Source organism: Nicotiana tabacum, chromosome 3, assembly GCF_000715075.1.
Source record: "Nicotiana tabacum cultivar K326 chromosome 3, ASM71507v2, whole genome shotgun sequence".
Classification (NCBI taxonomy): domain Eukaryota; kingdom Viridiplantae; phylum Streptophyta; class Magnoliopsida; order Solanales; family Solanaceae; genus Nicotiana; species Nicotiana tabacum.
This window is the reverse complement of record NC_134082.1, coordinates 208225461-208246187: the sequence shown is the minus strand read 5'-3', so window position 1 is coordinate 208246187 and position 20727 is coordinate 208225461. Positions and strand designations below refer to the sequence as shown.

The 20727-nt window shown below is 36.7% G+C and overlaps 2 protein-coding genes and 1 pseudogene across 2 annotated transcripts; 2 read left to right on the top strand and 1 right to left on the bottom strand.

Annotated features, from left to right (window-relative positions):
- Positions 1 to 3906: 3906 nt before the first annotated feature.
- On the top strand, positions 3907 to 6398 carry LOC107824205 (glycerol-3-phosphate acyltransferase RAM2). Its single transcript, XM_016650949.2, has 2 exons — positions 3907 to 4596; positions 5150 to 6398. Exons 1-2 carry the CDS (start codon positions 3964 to 3966, stop codon positions 6047 to 6049), a joined length of 1533 nt encoding a protein of 510 aa, XP_016506435.2. The 5' UTR covers positions 3907 to 3963; the 3' UTR covers positions 6050 to 6398.
- Positions 6399 to 9667: 3269 nt separating this feature from the next.
- LOC142178904 (uncharacterized) lies at positions 9668 to 10835 on the bottom strand. The gene is made up of 3 exons (XM_075248718.1): positions 10818 to 10835; positions 10122 to 10764; positions 9668 to 10065 (listed from the first exon to the last, which is right to left on the bottom strand). Exons 1-3 carry the CDS (start codon positions 10833 to 10835, stop codon positions 9668 to 9670), a joined length of 1059 nt encoding a protein of 352 aa, XP_075104819.1.
- A 670-nt stretch (positions 10836 to 11505) lies between these two features.
- LOC107764200 (putative prolyl 4-hydroxylase 7) lies at positions 11506 to 20413 on the top strand (annotated as a pseudogene).
- The last annotated feature ends 314 nt before the right edge of the window (positions 20414 to 20727 follow it).

The window sequence follows — 20727 nt, the reverse complement described above, 5'->3', positions numbered from 1 at the left end:
TGTATAGCACCAGTAAATTTCAGTACAAAATACTTGAATTTGTATGGGTGAACCCATACTCAAGTGAACATTGTAATGCACTGGTAGAGAAGTGCACCTTCCATCCACTGGGTAGGTGGTTCGAATCCCCGCAATACCCTTTTTAAAATTATCCATTATTTCACTTTTTAATTAATAAATTGGCTACATACCCATGGTCCTGGGCCCGCAGTTTAAAGTTTCCCATGCTCTTTAGCACACATGTTCTTTTTTTCTTTTCCTCTCTTTATTACTACATAACTGCTTCTTAGTCTTTCAGTTATACTTTCAAAATCCCTAAATTAAAAATACCTCTCCACACAAAACTCTCTGGCGCTCTAAGTCTTCTGCAAATTAGCAAAATACCAACTTTTCTACAAATAAAAGTCACATATTTTTCCAGTTTCTTTATCAATCTCACTTCTTCTTTTGTTTCTTTATCTTTTTTCTTTGATATATGAAGTTGGGTTGAAAAAAAATAACGTTCATGAAGCCAGATTATTCAATAATGGTGTTCATATATTTAACATTCTTTTCCAGTGGGCTATGCAAGGGTGTTCAAAGTCTATTTTTTTTTAAAAATAAGTAATAGTTTACCCTATACATAGTATAATTTTTCGGTGAACGATGGTCAATTTGTCGTACATAGCTTCGCCCTGGGTGCACCCATTCTCGTGAAATCCTGGATACACCTCTGGGTTCAACTGAACACATAGCTTTCGCTCATACCCTATATTTTTGCCTAGAAAATCATTAAACATATACAAATAATAACTTTGAACCCATTAAATTAGATGAAGATGTGGTATAATTGTTAATCTGAATCCATAAAGTTCAAATCCTGATTTTGCCTCTGATAGCAACTTTAACTTAATATAAAATAATAACTAGCTTCGCAATTTAATATTTATAGATATTTAATGACTTTATTACTAAATATGCATGATATGGGCAAAAGATGTTGGGTTCATGTCACATGAACCCATATACTGTATACTAGATCCCAAGCGTGAAATTAAAGAAATAATAATACATTCTTATTTTTATCAGGTGACAAATATTTTGTCTAAAGTAACTAATAAAAAGGGCGGGAGGAGGTAACATACCCGTTGAATATATTACTTCTTCCAGTCCACAATAAGTAACTATTTCGTTTTTGGCACATTCTTAATAAAATATAAACTCCTAAAAAATAAATAAGTATTTTGACTAAATTACCTTTAATTAGATTTTGCATATTGTTAATTTGACACATTAAAATATGTAAATAGGGACAAATTTGAAAAACTATTGTTTTTATTGGGTAATAAAAGACTTTTATTCATAATAAATAAACTTCAAGAGTTATTACAAAAGGGAGATTCTCCTAGGTAACAAGGTACCTATTCTATCTCTTTCAAAAGCAGTACAAACAAAAGCGTAAAAATTGTATGGGGTAGCCACTTTTTAAATTGGTATTTACTTTTTATCCAGCATTTTCAATGTTTGGCAATAGTAGCCACTAGTCTATTAAAATTAATATGAAAAGACTGTGTTACCCTTTCTTCTATCTCTTTCATGTTAGGGAGAAGAACTATGCCGCCGTCTGTGAGACTTTTTCTCCATAATGGGTTCGCCGGAAAATGGATAATTCGCTGGTCGGAATACCCGAAACCAGGAGATAGTCCTTGAAAATGGAAGTTATCACGTGACACCCAATTTCTGAGTCTTGGTGCTATGGAACAGAAGAGACTATGAGAGAGGAATAGGTCTTGTTTGGCTTTCGAATAGGAACAAATTAGAACATTATTATCCTTGGTACATTAAAAAGTTACAATTAATTCTTTTTTTTGGCTATCAATCCATGACCTATTTAAGTGGAGATAATGTTTAGTAAATGATTAGTTTATTGAGCCCTCTGTCTTTTCACATTGAGCTTAATACCTAGGTCCTGAACTTAGGCTAAGAAATCCAAAAGTTAAGGACAATAGGTCCTGAACTTAGATTAACAAGCTCAAAAGTTAAGGATAATAGGTCCTGAACTTAGGCTAACAAGCTCAAAAGTTAAGGACACTTGGTCCTGAACTTATCGTTACAAGTTCAAAAGTTAAGGACACTTGGTCCTGAACTTAGACTAACAAGCTCAAAAGTTAAGGACAATAGGTCCTGAACTTACGGTTACAAGTTCAAAGGTTAAGGACATGTCGTCCTGAAGTCCTAAAGTTAAGGACATGTAGTCCTGAAATTAAGTCAAAAGTTAAGGACATGAGTAGAACGATATTTTCGTCCAGGCAGTTAAAGTTTATTAAAGCAGTGGCTAAAGACTTAGAATTTTAAATAGTGGCTTAAAAGTAAAAACATGTGTTATTAGTGGCTAACCGTACACTTCCTCCAACAAAAGCGGGGGGAGGGGGGCAAAAGATAAGTGAACAATCTTCCAAAAATGTCCATTTTGCATGCATTTTTTGCTAATTGGTCCGCCACTCCATTAGCTTCTCTAAACACATGCTTTAGTGGTGGATCACTCGCGCTCCTCAATAGGGACCTGCAATCATCAACCAAGTTTTTATAGAGACAATTATTATTAGCCAGTAGATTAATAAGTTCTTGACAGTCCGTTTCAATTACTACTGGCATCAAACCCCTTTCAATAGCTAGTTTAACCCCGTGAAGCAATGCTAGTATTTCCATGTAAATATTTGACTCGTGTTTTATGCTCATGCTAAAGCTCAAGACCCATTTTTTATTACTGGCCCTAAATACTCCTCCTATACTCCCCCCTCCTGGATTACCAACACAAAAATTATATTAATTAAAAAAATATATGAATACATTCATGGAATATAGCGAGATAGTGAATACAATGAAATACATAAAATACAGCGGGATACATTGAAATATAATGGAAAAAAAAGACAATGAATATAATGAAATACATAGAATAACGCGAGATACATTGAAATACAATGAAAAAAAGGTAACAGACTCTTCAAGTTGCTCAGCCTCAAACTCTGTCGTCTTTGTTCAAGAATAATCCTAATGTCGTCTCGTCTAGAGCGTCCAAAGAGCACAATCACAGAATCACACATGATTTATATTGTCGGCGATGAGCTTGATGAGGGAGAACAGATAGATGGAGATACCGGGGCTTCCAGGTAGAGCTATTTGCAGATAAGTTTGAAAACAACTCAGAGTTGGTCTCAGAACCAACATTATTTGATAAAACATGTCTTCAGAAACTTCTCGAAAACTTTCCTTTTGAAACTATTATCAAACTTAATTCCATTCAAATGGGTTTTTGGAGAAATTCTTGAAATTGTGCTTAGGTTAGCTTTCTGGGAAGAAGAAAGAAGGAAGAAATATGAGATTGACTTATTTTCTCCTTACAGCAATAAGCAGATCAGAGTAAAGCGCAAAATATTAGGTAGTTTCGAAGGAGGCGGTGAAGATGTGTAACTGAAAGAGGAAAGAGAAAGGAGGAGAGAGGGAAGCGAGAGGAGGAGAAAAAAATAATACACAGCGTATTTAATGGCTTAAAGGTAGGAAGTGGCCATAAATAGATATTTTCCTATAAAAATTAAAAGATAGCTATAAGAGATAATTTTTTAAAAGGGTATTTATTTAAAATAAATAAGGTGTTCCTTCCTGATTTCAACATTATAAACTTCAACATTATAAAAAGTCACGAATGCGGAAGGCCCGTTTCCTCCTAATTAATTGGAGTGCCCAAATTAGCATGACAATAACATTATGTCATTAACCTTGATCTCGGTAATCTCAAAGAGAAAAGAGATAAACCATTTTGGATATCTCGTTAAATGTTTGTCCACATATGAAATGCAGCTTGTTTTTACCGTAACTAAACTCTATAATTAAGGCACAAGAAAGTCAATCGATTTCAACATATTCCCTAGTTAAGTAGAAGTGATAAGCGCCATTAATTAGCGCTTAATACAACACAAATCAATGGCTAAATTAGATTCAAATTCTCCTTGTAAATTCCCAACGATCCAAAAATGTGAATCAAAGGGGAGAGAAAATCACACAGTAGTAGCAGACATGGATGGAACTTTACTAGTTGGACGTAGCTCTTTCCCTTATTTTGCACTTGTTGCATTCGAAGTTGGTGGTATTTTTAGGCTTCTTTTTTTAGTATTATCATCTCCATTAGCTGGACTTCTATATTATTTCATCTCTGAATCCGCAGGTATAAGGGTCTTAATTTTTGTGACATTTGCTGGGATGAAAGTGTCCGATATCGAGTCCGTGGCACGTGCTGTTTTGCCCAAATTCTATTCTACTGACTTGCACCCTGAGACATGGCGTGTTTTCTCGTCATGTGGGAAAAGATGTGTTCTTACAGCGAATCCTAGGATTATGGTTGAACCATTTTTGAAGGAATATTTAGGTGCTGATTTGGTTATTGGGACTGAGATATCTATGCATAAAGGAAGAGCCACTGGATTTGTGAATAAACCTGGAATTCTTGTTGGTGAAAATAAGGCTGTGGCTCTTAAAAAGGCCTTTGGTTCTACATCTGCACCTGATATTGGACTTGGTGATCGCAAAACTGATTTTCCCTTCATGAATTTATGCAAGGTTTGTATTCTATTTCTTTTGTCAACTGTTTTATTAAAAGCCACAATTTTATATGAGTTTAACTTTTATATTCTCGTAGTGTAGAAGAATATGTACAATATCAAGTCACTTAAAAGATAATTTCAGGTAATCATTTACAAAAATAAGAATATTGTACCTAAAAAATAGGGGAAGTTACCTGTTAAAACACGTTAAAATACATTTAGTGCATTTAGATCCTTCTTTATTTGGAAACCTTGTACCTATTTTATTATTGACGATCAACATGATTTTATAGCTATACAAATGACACGATATGACATGTTCAAGATCACAAGTTCTAAGAGTACGATTCATATGTACCAAAAGTCGTTCTTCTTAATTGTGTGCTGTGAAACACCGATCTATAAAATGAAAATAAGAGAGCAGCAACTTATTACTAGCACAAACAAGATCGTCTCAAATGCAAGTGATAAAATAACCTGCTATTACGTTTTTAAATGTATTATTAATATAAAAAAATTTACATTTAAGATAGAAATAATATGATCCATCTTCTATTACTCCTTTGCAGGAAAGCTACATAGTACGACCAGAACCTGATGTGAAGCCTTTGAGCCAAGACAAATTACCAAAGCCTATAGTTTTCCACGACGGCCGACTTGTTCAAAAACCAAGTCCTTTAATGGCACTTATGATAATTCTTTGGATCCCAATTGGTTTCCTCTTATCATGCTTGCGTATAGCCGCTGGTTCACTCCTACCAATGCCACTAGTCTATTACGCTTTTTGGGCTCTTGGTGTTCGGGTCAAAGTCAAAGGCAACCCACCTCCTCCGGCCCAAAAATCCACGGGCCAAACCGGTGTCCTATTCATTTGCTCTCATCGGACTCTTCTCGACCCAATTTTCCTATCAACAGCCCTTGGCCGGCCCATCCCTGCGGTCACATACTCACTGTCTCGGCTCTCTGAGATCATTTCACCTATTAAAACGGTTCGTCTTAGCCGTGATCGCGTAACGGATGCTAATATGATCAAGAAATTGTTAGAAGAAGGTGATTTGGTTATATGCCCCGAAGGGACAACGTGTAGGGAACCATTTTTACTTAGATTTTCGGCTTTATTCGCAGAATTGACCGATGAACTTGTTCCTGTTGCTATGTCTAATAAAATGAGCATGTTCCATGGCACAACGGCTAGAGGATGGAAAGGAATGGATCCATTTTATTTTTTCATGAATCCTAGTCCTGCATATGAAGTTACATTTTTGAATAAATTGCCATATGATTTGACATGTAGAGCTGGAAAATCAAGTCACGATGTGGCGAATTATATACAGAGGACTATTGCTGCAACGTTATCGTATGAGTGCACTAATTTTACTAGGAAGGATAAGTACAGTGCTTTGGCTGGAAATGATGGAACTGTGACAACAAAACCTGGACTTGCAGCCAAGAAAGTGATGGGCTGTTAATAGAGAAAAAATTGTATGGGGTTTACAAATTGTATTCAGAAGTTTTTATTTGTGGTCATGTTCCAAATTGTAAAGAGAATTAAACAGTTAACAGTTGACGAGAAAAAACAGAAATAAACTACAAAACCTCATTAAAGTGATTAGTCGTTTGGCTTCGAATCTCCATACACTAGTTGTATGAGGTATTTTTTTTTGTCTCACAGTTTTGTGAACCCAAATTTTTGGGGACCCAGAAGTGTAAGATTGGGGTCCACAAATTTTGTGAGACAAAAAGGAGCTTCACACAACTAATGTCAGTTGTGTGAGGCACCCAATAAAATTTCTCGACTAAACAAGAGTGTCATAGTTACATAATTTAGGGTGTGTTTGGTATAACGGAAAATATAAGAAAATATTTTTTTGGAAAACAAGTAGTAATATTATTCATTTTTCGGTGTTTGGTCACGCAAATTAATGAAGATAACTTCTCAAGAATATTCATAAATAATTTAGATATAATAAACACGAAGCCATAAACTTTCGAACCAACAACCTTCCGAACCCACAAATTTAATAAACTTCTGAACTGCTAAATTTTCGAAACCGCGAACTTTCGAACCCGTAAACTTCTAAACACATAAACCCCCGAACTCATTATTTTGGAACTTATAAAATTTCGGACCTGTAAACCGAAAGATGAAAAAATTAAAACTGAAAATATATTTTTTAAAAAAAATTCCAAAGGGAGGGGGCAGGGGCGGGGGGAGGGGTATGTGCAGAAAAACGAAAAAATAGAAATTTAAAAATTACAAAAAAAAAAGTAAACTTTTTTTGTGAGGGGGCGGGTGGCAATGGGGTTGGCGGGGAGGAGAAGCGGAAATCAGAATAGGAGCCAGAGCATGAAGAGGATCAGACTGCAGGTAATGGGAATGGTGTGAGTGAGGAGGGAACATCAAAGAAGAAGAAAAAGAAGAAGAGTAAGGAAAAAAATGGAGAGGAACTCCCTGTTGCAAGTGAAGGTAAAAAGAAAAAGAAGAACTCCAAGACCTAAGATGATGAATAAATCTGTAAGGTCTTGCAGACCTGATTAGATGAGGAGAGGGGGAGGGGGTAGCAGGATGGGTGGTGACGGAAAAAAAATTAAAATAAAAAAAATGCCTTTTGGAGAGAAGGGGTGGGGTGGGTAGGCGTAGGGTGGGGCTGGGTGGGTTGGTGCGGGGTGGGAAAGGTTGAGAAGGAGTTTTGAAAAATATTTTTAATTCTCTTGATAAGGAACACATTTTCCTCCAATTGGAGGAAAATAAGTTGAAAATATTTTTTAAAACATTTAAGCCAACCAAACATGAGAACATTGGAAACATTTTTCGGAAAATATTTTCCTTCATACCAAACACAACCTTAAACATTGCATTTTGAAATTCAGATTGAACATATTCTTCTTAATTAAATTTGTCCAATCATGCGAATTAAAAAGTGGTATTATCACTTTTAGCCCGCGTTAGAATCTATTTACTTCGAAAAATTGTATAAAATTTGTATATTTTTTAATATAACATACAAAATATTATTTTCAATGCGGCTATACAGTGTCATTTTCCCAATTAAAAACAATTCTTCGGGATACTTATTTCTAATGCATTTTTTGCAAGAAATGAATGGAAAAAGAGCAAACACGATTCAATTGAGATTTGTACATTGTGCAGTATAAAAGCTTCAACTTTCTTAAAAAGGTTTTCTTTTAATGAATAATATTTTATAAAAAAGAATGAAGTCACTGGTTGATGGTGATAGAATCTAGGATTGCATGAACAATTAAACTCTAATTTCTAGAGAATTCAGAGACAAGAGGGGTTGCTCTGATGGTAAGCAACCTCCACTTCCAACCAAAAGGTTGTGAGTTCGAGTCTCCCCAAGAGCAAGGTGGGAAGTTCTTGGCGGGAAGGATGTCGGGGGCCTATTTGGAAACAGCCTCTCTACCCTAGGATAGGAGTAAGGTCTGCGTACACACTACCCTCCCCAGACCCCACTAAGTGGGATTATACTGGGTTGTTGTTGTTGTTTCTAGAGAATTCAGAGAAGGAGAAGAGGAGGAAGAAAGACGAAGTTGATTTCTAATTCTCTTATCAATGTACATTCCATTTCACAGTATTTAACTATACTCTAACAACTTAACTAATCACTCATGTGTCTATCACATGTGTCAGTGTGTATTGTCTAAAATGCCTCTTCTTACATTCTATCCTTTAACTCTCAATACTCCCCCTCAAGCTGGAGGGTGGAATATATCTATCACACCAAGCTTGGATACTAGGAAACAATGTTTTGCAACAGTCAATCCCTTTGTTAGGAGATCAGCTAACTACAAAGAAGAAGAAACATGGCATGGATGTATGAGCCCTGCTTTGATCTTCTCTCTTACACAGTGACAATCTATCTCGATATGCTTTGTTCTCTCATGAAATATTGGATTTCCAGCAATTTGAATGGCTGCATTGTTGTCACAGAACAGAGAAACAAGTTTAGACACTTTGATCCCCAAGTCTTCCAACATTCCTGTCAGCCATGTGATTTCTGCAGTTGCAGCTGCCATGCTTCTGTATTCAGCTTCTGCTGAACTCCTGCAGGTTGTTTCTTTGATTTCCATGAAATCAAGGAATTCCCTAGCTTCACAACATAACTTGTCACAGACCTTCTTGTGTTAAGGCATGATGCCCAATCTGAATCAGAGTATGCACTAAGTTGCTCAACTCTTGCTTCCATCAATAACTCCATTCCTGGTGCTCCCTTGATGTATCTCACCACTCTCAATGCTGCCTCCATGTGTGATTGTTTGGGATTTTGCATAAATTGACTCTAGGTTTGTACTGCAAAGCTTATGTCAAGACTAGTGATAGTTAAGCATAACAATCTTCCTATCAGTCTTTGATAAGCTGATTTGTCTTCCAACTCTGAATCTCCTATCTTCCCAATGCTTGTGTCATATTCCACTGTTGTCAATTTTTGATTCAACTCTATAGGAGTTGCAATTGGCCTTGCACCACTCAAACCTGTCTCCGAGATTAATTCCAAAACATACTTTCTCTGATTAAGTAGGATCCCCTTCTTTGATCTTGAGACTTCAATTCCCAGGAAATATCTTAATGTGCCTAAGTCCTTAACTTTGAACTTACTATGTAAAATTATCTTGGCATCATTAATTAGACTGGAGCAGCTCCCAGTAATTAGCAAATCATCCATATATATCAGTATAATGACCACCTCTTCTCCTTGGTGCTTTGTGAATAAGGAGTGATCAAATGCACTCTGTTTATAGCCATTCTGAGTAAGTGCATCAGTGAGTTTTATGTTCCATTGCCTGGATGTTTGTTTGAGACCATAGAGAGATTTCATAAGCCTGCATACCCTCAACTCCCCCTGCTTGTGAAATCCCTGAAGTAACTTCATATAAACCTCCTCATAGAGATCTCCTTGTATAAAGGCATTGCTCACACCCATTTGATATAGAATCCATCCTTTTGCAACAGGTATACTAATAATGGTCCTGATTGTGACCATTTTGGCTACAGGGGAAAAAGTGTCATGGTAGCCCAGCCCTTCCTTTTGATTATATCCATTTGCAACCAGCCTTGCCTTGTATCTTTATACCTCTCCATTAGATTTGTATTTAATTTTGTACACCCATTTTGATCCAATAGCCTGCTTCCCAGCTGGTAAATCCACTATCTCCCAAGTGTTATTTTCCTCAAGTGCTTTGATCTCCTCTTTCATAGCTGCAACCGATCTGCTGTCATTGGAAGCCTGTTGGAAAGTGCTGGGTTCCACTTCAGCTGAAAATGCCTCCAAATATGCTTGATAACCTGATGAGAGATTAGCGTAAGTCAAAGTATTAGATAAGGGGTATAGACAGCAACCAGTGAACTTCTTGGTGGTCTGATAGTCCTTTAGCCAAACTACAGGCTTTGATGTCCTTGTTGTCTTCCTAGGACCTTGATCATCAACATGTGCCATTCTGCTTGTGTGAGGAGCAATAGCAATCTCTGTCGTACATTGTTTGGGAGCAATTCAGCTGAAATATCTTGCACTTCATGTTCACCTTCAACTGCTTCTGTATTTGGAGTTGTAGAATCAGTATCCAGCATTTCTGGAACTGGTATATTGACATCTCCTTTGACTAGATCATTGTCTCTGGGTGGAATAAGGACATCTGTGGCTATAGTGGGGTATGATTCTTGTGCAGTAGTAGTTGAAGCTGATGATGAGTAATCAGGTTGTATTGACACAGTTGTTTGGATAGGAAAACAGTCTTCTATAGTAGTTGTATTTTCTCTGAAAGGAAAACTATGTTCTCTAAAACTAACATCCCCGCTTACAAATATAGAGTTAGTTTCCAAGTCAAACAATCTATATCCTTTCTGAACTTCTGAGTATCCTATGAGGACTGATTTTCTTGCCCTCTTTGCAAACTTGTCTCCCTTTGGCAAATTGCTAGCAAAGCATAAACATCCAAATACTTTCAAGTGATCAATAGCAGGTAGTTTGTTATACAAAATCTCATAAGGAGACTTTCCATGTAACAAAGATGTAGGCCATTTATTGATCAAGGATACTACAGTCTTAATACAGTCTCCCCAAAACCTGCTAGGAATACAACTCTGAAAGCTTAATGCTCTAGCTACTTCAAATATATGCCTCTGTTTCCTTTCCACTACCCCATTCTGTTGGGATGTGTAAGGAAACTGCTTTGATGCACAATACCTAAAGATGCTAATAACTCATTACAGCTAGATACCATGATAAGAATGGACATTGGGTCTAACTCAACCCCAAAATCTAGCTTATGAGGTGAGGATTGCCCAAACCATATAAGGAGACCAAGGACCTCAAATCCCTCCGATGTGGGACAACTCAACACCCCCCTCACGCCGAGACCTCTGGAGCGTGGACAACATAAATGGGGGCCCAACATCGGTAACAATAATTGGGGTGGGCCTGGCTCTGATACCATGATAGAATCTAGGATTGCATGAACAATTAAACCCTAGTTTCTAGAGAATTCAAAGAATGAGGAGAGGAGGAAGAAAGACGAAGTTGATTTCTAATTCTCTTATCACTATACATTCCATTACATTGTATTTAACTATACTCTAACAGGTTAACTAATCACTCACGTGTCTATCACATGTGTGAGTGTGTATTGTCTAAAATGCCCATTCTTACATTCTATCCTTTAACTCTCAATAATAGGCATAAGTTCTTTCCTTTTTTTAATTGTTTTAACTTTTCTCATATCACTTAATTGAAGAAACATGTATTATTATTATGTGTTAGCATCATACTGTCACTATAATTAGTTACTTACCTTAATATATACAGGAAAGTAATCCACAAAAGTGTGTCTCAATATGAAAAAGTAGTTCACTTCTAAGTGCAACAAGAGACTACGCGCAAAGCATAGAAGTGTGGTTGTCTGAACTGTGATGGATTATCGACTATTTCTTCTTCTATATTTCATGTCCATTTTCCCCGACCTTTCTCATTCTTCTCTTCGGTTATCCTTATGGAACAGTTATAATGAAACGTAATTCCTATCATCTCTCTCTTTTACAAGTTAATATATTACTTATTTGAATAATGTTTAACAGTACAATGCCTTTGCTTTTCTTTTTTTCCCAAGAAAATCATCAATTATGAAATTGAAAACTTGTTCTTCGTCGACTTCAATTGATCCAACACGTGTCACTCAAATTTCATGGCATCCCAGGTTTGTTACCCTGTAATATTTAGTCTTTATATGGTTGATATCCGACAATTGCAAAGAATTCCGCTTTATGAGTAATGTGATGCTTGATATTGATTTTGTGGAGTTTTTGTTTAAGATGAAATAGTCTTAAAATTAGAGTGAATGGAAAATGGGATTTGGATTCGGATTTGGTCAAATGATCGATCGATTGATTAATTTTTTGGACCAAATTTATTTGTTAATAGTGAATATTAACGTGATATAATCCGTGTTTGTAACAGATGTTTTCCATTCCGTATATTGTGTTGCAACACTAAGCAATAAGCAGCCTAGTGCACCTCCCACAATGGTGCAAGTGCTCCTCCCACCAAGCAAGTGTACATTCCACCATGTAAGTGCTTCCTCTATGATAGCCTAGTGCTTGTTGTACCATGGAGGGGGCGGATTTCTCTCAAATAACTGCTATAAATAGAGCATAAGTTGGAGATAAAGAATAACACATCGGAAAAAACACTCGAAACACTCTGTATACACTGGATATACACTTTGTATATACTAGATATACACTCTGTATACACTGCGTATACACTGAAAAAATGAATTGCAATCTGATATTCTCTTCAGTAAGAATTCAACATTGGCTATACTTTGCATTCCTTTCTCTCAGAATTTCCATTCAACTTCTAAGTTGTCCTTTTTATTCTGCATTGTTTTTAACTACAAACAAAACATCCATAAGTGTGATTTGCTGCCGAACTTTGTGTTCGCTAAAACATTGGGGTTTGAAGCACCGCTACACCAGTGTGTAATTCATTCTATCCTGAGAGGAAATAATCCATAACCTTGGGTACTAGGAGGGGATTAAATTCCTTAAGGAAACACTGTGAATTCAGTGGGCTCGAATTAATTTCTGTTTTATTTATATTTACGTTTATAAGCTAACGTTCTAATTTCCAGAATCATTATTTACAAGTACAGAAGAAACAACAAGCTTAAGGAATTTAATAACTTTTATTTCTGTATTTGTGTTATTCTTAATATTCTGGAAACTAAAACCTTTGTGGTTTTTGTGTACTCCCGTTTGGAGAGTAAAGCCTTCGTGGCGGTTTGTTGGAGATTAAAATCTACGTGATTTTTACTCCAGTTTTAAAGCCTTCATGGCATTTTGTTGAAGATTAAAATCTACGTGATTTTTCACTCCAGTTTTAAACGTTTGATTGTATCATTTTTACAGTAAAAATGGCGAATGACGGAAATCAAGTTGTTCCGATGATGACTGCCAACGCATCGACAAGTCGAACTCCGGCGTTGGAACCGACAAAGAAACCCAGAAAAATTTTTGGGATGGATTTCAAGAGCTGGCAGCAAAAGATGTTCTTCTACTTGACTACGTTATGTCTACAGAAGTTCATCAAGGAAGATGTTCCTGATCTTCCAGATGAAACTCCAGAGAATGATAGCTTTCTCGTGATTGAGGCGTGGAAGCATTCTGACTTCTTGTGCAGGAATTATATTCTTAGCGGACTGGAGGATAATCTGTATAATGTATACAGTGGCGTGGAGACGTCAAAAGAATTGTGGAATGCACTTGAAAAGAAGTACAAAACTGAAGATGCCGGGATGAAGAAATTCGTCGCCGCAAAATTTTTGGACTACAAAATGGTAGATAGCAAGTCTGTTATTACCCAAGTCCAAGAATTGCAAGTGATTATTCATGATCTACTTGCTGAAGGTATGTTTCAAATAAATACTGATATTGAAAGTAAAATTTTTAGTAATTTTACTAACGAAATTTTCATTGAAGGTCTTGTCATCAATGAAGCATTCCAAGTAGCAGCAATAATTGAGAAGTTGCCTCCATTGTGGAAGGACTTCAAAAATTATTTGAAACACAAACGAAAGGAGATGTCCCTTGAAGATCTCATTGTTCGATTGAGAATCGAAGAGGACAATAAAGCTGCTGAGAGAAGAGGTCGTAGAAATTCAACAATAATGGGAGCAAATATTGTTGAAGATAACAAAAAGAGAAAGAAGGCTTCTGGCCCGAAATACAACCCAAGCAAGAAGCGGTTCAGTGGAAACTGCTACAACTGTGGGAAAACCGGACACAAATCTACGGAGTGTCGTGCTCGGAAGAAAGACAAGCAAAGGGGTCAAGCAAACATGGTAGAAAAGCATGATGATGTTGATGACTTGTGAGCCATGCTTTCTGAATGCAACCTGGTAGGAAACCCAACGGAGAGGTGGATTGATTCTGGAGCCACTCGCCATATTTGTGCTGTGAGGGAAGCATTTTCTACATATGTTTCTGCTGGACCCGAAGAGACGCTCTCTATGGGAAATGCTGCTACAGCAAAAATTGAAGGATACGAAAAGATATTTCTCAAGATGACTTCTGGCAAGGTCATGACTTTGAACAACGTCCTTCATGCTCCCGAGATTAGGAAGAACTTAGTCTCTACTGGACTTCATGTAAAACACGGTTTCAAGTGCGTTATTATATCTGGCAAGGTAGTGATTAGTAAGAATGAAATGTTTGTAGGAAAAGGTTACCTTACTGAGAGCCTTTTCAAGATGAATGTAATAGTTGTTGAAAATAATAATAAAACTCCAGCTTCTTCTTACTTACTTAAGTCAGATGATTTATGGCATGTACGTTTGGGTCATGTCAATTATAAAACCTTGCGAAAAATGATAAACTTGGAAGTATTGCCTAAGTTTGAATGCGAAAAATCAAAATGTCAAATATGTGTGGAATCTAAGTATGTTAAACATCCTTATAAGTCGGTTGAAAGGAATTCAAATCCTTTAGACTTAATTCACACAGATATTTGTGACATGAAGTCAATACCATCTCGCGGTGGAAAGAAGTATTTCATAATTTTTATTGACGATAGTACTCGATATTGCTATGTTTACTTACTTAATAGTAAAGATGAAGCAATAGACGCATTCTAGCAATACAAAAATGAAGTTGAAACGCAACTTAACAAGAAAATCAAAATGATAAGAAGTGATAGGGGTGGTGAATATGAATCTCCTTTTGAACAAATATGTTTAGAATATGGAATTATTCATCAAACAACAGCCCCTTACACGCCCCAATCCAATGGGATTGCGAAAAGAAAGAATCGTTCATTAAAGGAGATGATGAACGCATTGTTGATAAGTTCTGGTTTGCCACAGAACTTGTGGGGGGAAGCCGTTCTTACGGCCAGCCGAATACTAAATCGAGTACCCCATAGTAAAACACAATCCATTCCATATGAAAAATGGAAAGGAAGGAAGCCCAACTTGAATTATTTTAAAGTGTGGGGGTGTTTGGCAAAAGTGCAAGTTCCTAAACCCAAAAGGGTAAAAATAGGACCGAAAATAGTTGATTGTGTTTTCATAGGATATGTGACTAATAGTAAAGCATATCGATTTCTGGTTCATAAATCAGAAAATCTCGACATTCATAATAATACGGTTATAGAATCAGATAATGCTGAGTTCTTTGAAAATATATATATCCGTATAAAAAGGAATACGAGTCGATTGGTGAAGGATCTAAACGACCTCGGGAAGAAACAAAAGAAAGTACATTTAATCAGGGGGGTCCAAGACGTAGTAAACATCAAAGAACGTCTACTTCGTTTGGACCAGATTTTGTGACTTTCTTATTGGAAAATGAGCCTCGAACATTTAAAAAAACTATGTCTTCTTCGGAATCATTGTTCTGGAAAGAGGCAGTCAATAGTGAAATAGAATCCATATTGAACAACCATACATGGGAATTGGTTGATCTTCCTCCTGGAAATAAACCTTTGGGTTCTAAATGGATTTTTAAGAGAAAAATGAAAGATGATGGCACTATTGATAAATTTAAGGCAAGACTTGTTGTCAAAGGGTATATACAACGAGAAGGTCTTGACTACTTTGATACATACTCCCCAGTTACGAGGATTACGTCCATACGGATGTTAGTAGCATTAGCTGCAGTGTATGGTCTTGAAATTCATCAAATGGATGTTAAAACGGCCTTCTTAAATGGAGAGTTGGAGGAAGAAATTTACATGGAACAACCTGAAGGGTTTGTGGTTCCAGGTAAAGAAAATAAGGTATGTAGACTTGTTAAGTCCCTTTACGAACTAAAACAAGCACTCAAACAATGGCATGCGAAATTTGACCAAACAATGTTGTCAAATGGTTTTAAGATAAATGAATGTGATAAATGTGTGTACATTAAAAATATTCCAAATCACATAGTCATTGTTTTCCTATATGTGGATGATATGCTGATAATGAGTAATAACTTTGCCAACATAAATGCTACTAAGCGTATGCTAACTAGCAAGTTTAATATGAAGGACTTGGGAATTGCAGATTTAATTCTGGGGATTAAGATCCAAAAGATTCCTCAAGGTCTGGCATTGTCACAATCTCATTATATTAAGACAGTACTTGAAAAATTCAAGCACTTGGGCTTTAAAGTTGCAAAGACTCCAATTGACGTAAATCTTACACTAGCAAAGAATAAAGGCCAAAGCATATCACAATTGGATTATGCTCATGTGTTGGGATGCTTAATGTACATCATGAATTGTACACAACCAGATATAGCTTGTGCTATAAGTAAACTAAGTCGATACACGAGCAATCCAGGTCAATCTCATTGGATGGCGATGAAACGAGTTTTGGGATACTTAGAACATACACAAAACTTTGATTTGCACTACAGTAAATATCTTGCGGTGATTGAAGGATATTGTGATGCAAATTGGATCACCGGTTCAACTGATTCGAAGTCCACAAGTGGATATGTATTCACTATTGGTGGAGGAGCGGTATCTTGGAAGTCGTCCAAACAAACATGTATTGCCCGCTCTACAATGGAGGCTGAGTTCATAGCCTTAGATAAAGCCGGTGAAGAAGCTGAATGGCTCCAGAATTTCTTGGAAGACATTCCATTTTGGCCCAAACCGTTGGCACCAATATGCATACACTGTGATAGCCAAGCGGCAATTGGAAGGGCTGGGAGCGTTATGTATAACGGTAAATCTCGTCATATACGACGAAGACATAAAACCGTTAGGCAACTTCTCTCTAGAGGAATTATCACGATTGACTATGTAAAGTCAAGTGATAATGTGTCAAATCCACTTACAAAAGGCCTAACTAAAGAGGTAGTTGAGAAATCATCGAGGGGAATGGGACTATGGCCGAGAACAAGTCATTGTGGCGGTAACTCTACCTAGAAGACTGGAGATCCCAAGATCTAGGTTCAAGGAGATAAAACAAAGTCATTAATGACGGTTCAACATTGTCAACAAAATTTTTTTTTAGTCCATTCTCGTGATGAGACAATGTTCAGTACCAAGGATAAAGCATTAAGGCTTTTTAATGATTTCTAAATTTGATACAGGGTATATCAAATAGTGTATCTATGGGATGACACATTTAGGAATCACCTATGTAAGTGTGAAGTGTTAGCCGCTTCAAGGAGAATTTTGCAAGGCCAATTCTCTACGCACTTATGAAACCAGGCAGTGTTCATGGCTGAAACGAACACAACAATGAGAACCAAAGACGGTTAAGGGATTGATTGTGTGACTTATGGTTGTCTAGGTATACACTAAAGTTCAACGGTTCAAAGATATCAAATCTACCGATTGACCGAGTATATCCGACATAAGTTCACTACGGAAAGTTTAAAGGGAAACCTACTTATCCAGATGCAATTAATTCTTGCTTGCAAATCACACAAGTTTTTCATGCATCTTCCGTGATATAGCTATTCCCCATTCATGTGGGGGATTGTTGAGTTTTTGTTTAAGATGAAATAGTCTTAAAATTAGAGTGAATGGGAAATGGGATTTGGATTTGGATTTGGATTCGGATTTGGTCAAATGATCGATCGATTGATTAATTTTTTGGACCAAATTTATTTGTTAATAGTGAATATTAACGTGATATAATCCGTGTTTGTAACGGATGTTTTCCAATCCGTGTATTGTGTTGCAACACTAAGCAATAAGCAGCTTAGTGCACCTCCCACAATGGTGCAAGTGCTCCTCCCACCAAGCAAGTGTACATTCCACCATGTAAGTGCTTCCTCCATGATAGCCTAGTGCTTGTTGCACCATGGAAGGGGAGAATTTCTCTCAAATAACTGCTATAAATAGATCATAAGTTGGAGAGAAAGAATAACACATTGGATATACACTTAATATACACTCTGTATACACTTAATATACACTCTGTATATACTGGATATATACTCTGTATACACTACGTATACACTGAAAAAACGAAGTGCAATCTGATATTCTCTTCAGTAAGAATTCAACATTGGCTATACTTTGCATTCCTTCCTCTCAGAATTTCCATTCGACTTCTGAGTTGTCCTCCTTATTCTGCATTGTTTTTAACTACAAACAAAGCATCTATAAGTGTGATTTGCTGCCGAACTTTGTGTTCGCTGAAACATTGGGGTTTGAAGTACCGCTACACCAGTGTGTAATTCGTTCTATCCTGGGAGGAAACAATCCATAACCTTGGGTACTAGGAGGGGATTAAATTCCTTAAGGAAACACTGTGAATTCAGTGGGCTCGAATTAATTTCTGTTTTATTTATATTTACGTTTATAAGCTAACGTTCTAATTTCCAGAATCATTATTTACAAGTACAGAAGGAACAACACTTTGTTGATAGCACACAAGTTGATTGGTCAGTCAGAATCTCTTCCAACTCATCTCTCTGGTTAGCCTTTTTCCTCTTTCTTGCAGCTGCTCTCTATTCCTCTCTTTCTTTCTGAATTTTGGGAAACAACCTCTTGCATAAATACAGGGTAAGGTTGCGTACAATAGATCCTTGTGGTCCGGTTCTTCCCCGGACCATGCGCATAGCGGAAGCTTAGTGCATTGGGCTGTCTTTCAGTAGTGCAATTAATTAAAGGTCATTTAATGTAGTTACTACTTGGTATGAGAGAAAATAACTTCTTATTAACACTGCCGATTACTTGAGTGTTTAGTTATTATTTTTGTTTACTTGTCAGTCAACTACGACTCAATTCGATATAAAGTATCTATTCGGACCCTAATCATTTCCAAACTATACAATATAAAGATTTCACCTTTTAAGGCTAAATAAAACCAGAGGTTATCTAAATGCCACAGAAATCCTTATATATACTTGCATACAAAATCTCTAAAAGTAGTATAAAAGACTGTTTTCTAGTACTATTACTTACTAAGAATATACAAAGCCAGCCTTTTCTTTATATAGGCTAAAGGTAGACTGGAGAAATCCACGGTAGCTGACAATGTATCAGGAGAGAGCATAGAAAGTGAAGTTCGGACAAGCTCCGGCATGTTTCTTGTCAAAGCTCAGGTTAATTCATGTCCTGACTCTCTTGTCGGTGTTGCTATTACTTCTCCTTTTTGAATTTTAATATTGTTAGAAGTATTAGATGAGAAAGAACACTTAACATTTAATTTGTTTCTCTTCGTTAAAGGATGAAGTTGTTGCTAATGTCGAGGCCAGAATAGCTGCTTGGACATTTCTCCCAGAAGGTACTTTGGAATCTGTGGTGTTGATTGGCTTCATCGCTACATGCCTAAACTGAATTTCTTACTTTGTATAGTAACTTGTTATTCAGAGAATGGAGAATCAATTCAGATATTGCATTATGAACACGGGCAAAAATACGAGCCTCATTATGATTTTTTTACGGACAAGGTCAATCAAGAGATTGGTGGCCATCGTGTAGCTACTGTCCTTATGTATTTATCAGGTGTTGAAAAGGGTGGAGAAACAATTTTTCCTAGATCAGAGGTAATTCGGGTTTTGTATGATTGTTCTTTCTTTTTTCTCCATAGTTAGCGAAGAAAATTTTCTTCTCTTCTTTGTTATTATTGAGTTGTGTCCCACATCAGTGGGTTATGGGTATCTTGGTCTCCTTATATGCTCTAGGGCAATCCTCACCTCACAAGCTAGCTTTTGGGGTTGAGTTAGGCTGCAGAATCTCAGCCAAAGGGTGATGATTGGTCTTATTGTGCTAAATATGGTTATGCAGGTACGTTTGTCACCATGAATTTCAATGTGGCATATTCATGTAGGATGTATTATTAGCCATTTTCAGTAAGGCACATTGTATTTCGATAATAAAAGGAGAGGCGGATCCAAGATTTAAACCTGATTAATTCAACCCTTAAGTTGTTTGACACTAAAATCAATGTCCTTTTGAAATCATGGGTTCAAAATTAAATATTTGCTGAAATTTTAGTGATTATGTTCCGTATCGAAAAATACTAGATTCAGTTAAACCCATGAAATAGGTTGCATCTGCCTCTGAATAAAAGTAGGAAGGGTGATGCATTGTTGTTTTTCAGTCTACATCCAAATGCAACAACTGATCCTTTGAGCTTGCATGGAAGTTGCCCTGTCATTGAAGGCGAAAAGTGGTCTACTACGAAGTGGATTCATGTAAGGTCCATTGACGACACACCATCATCAACGTAACAGATCAGTGTGTCGATCAGAATCCTGAATGCTCCGAGCGGGCTGCTGCTGGTGAATGTGATAAAAATCCTTCTTACATGGTGGGCTATGAAGATCTTAATTTGTAGGTCATTGTAGGAAGAGTTGTAATGTGTGCTCATGATAGGAATACATACTCGGACTTTTCTATATCATTTTACCAGTAGAGAAAAGTGTATCCTCAATTGTTGTGTATCTGTTTGTACATTAAGAATAGAGCAATTTACTTTTCGTTTATCACATTATTTGGTAACTTGGTACTATAGAGCCCTGTGCCTCACTGCCTTGCTTGATGAGTTTATCTAATCTGATTCATCTAGCTTGTCAAAATTATCATAAGCGTAAAAGTTCTTAATTTAAGCATCAATTAATAATTAAATAATGGACTTTTAACTTGGGATAGAAAGATGCCCATTTTCTCCCCTGCTTAATTATTTC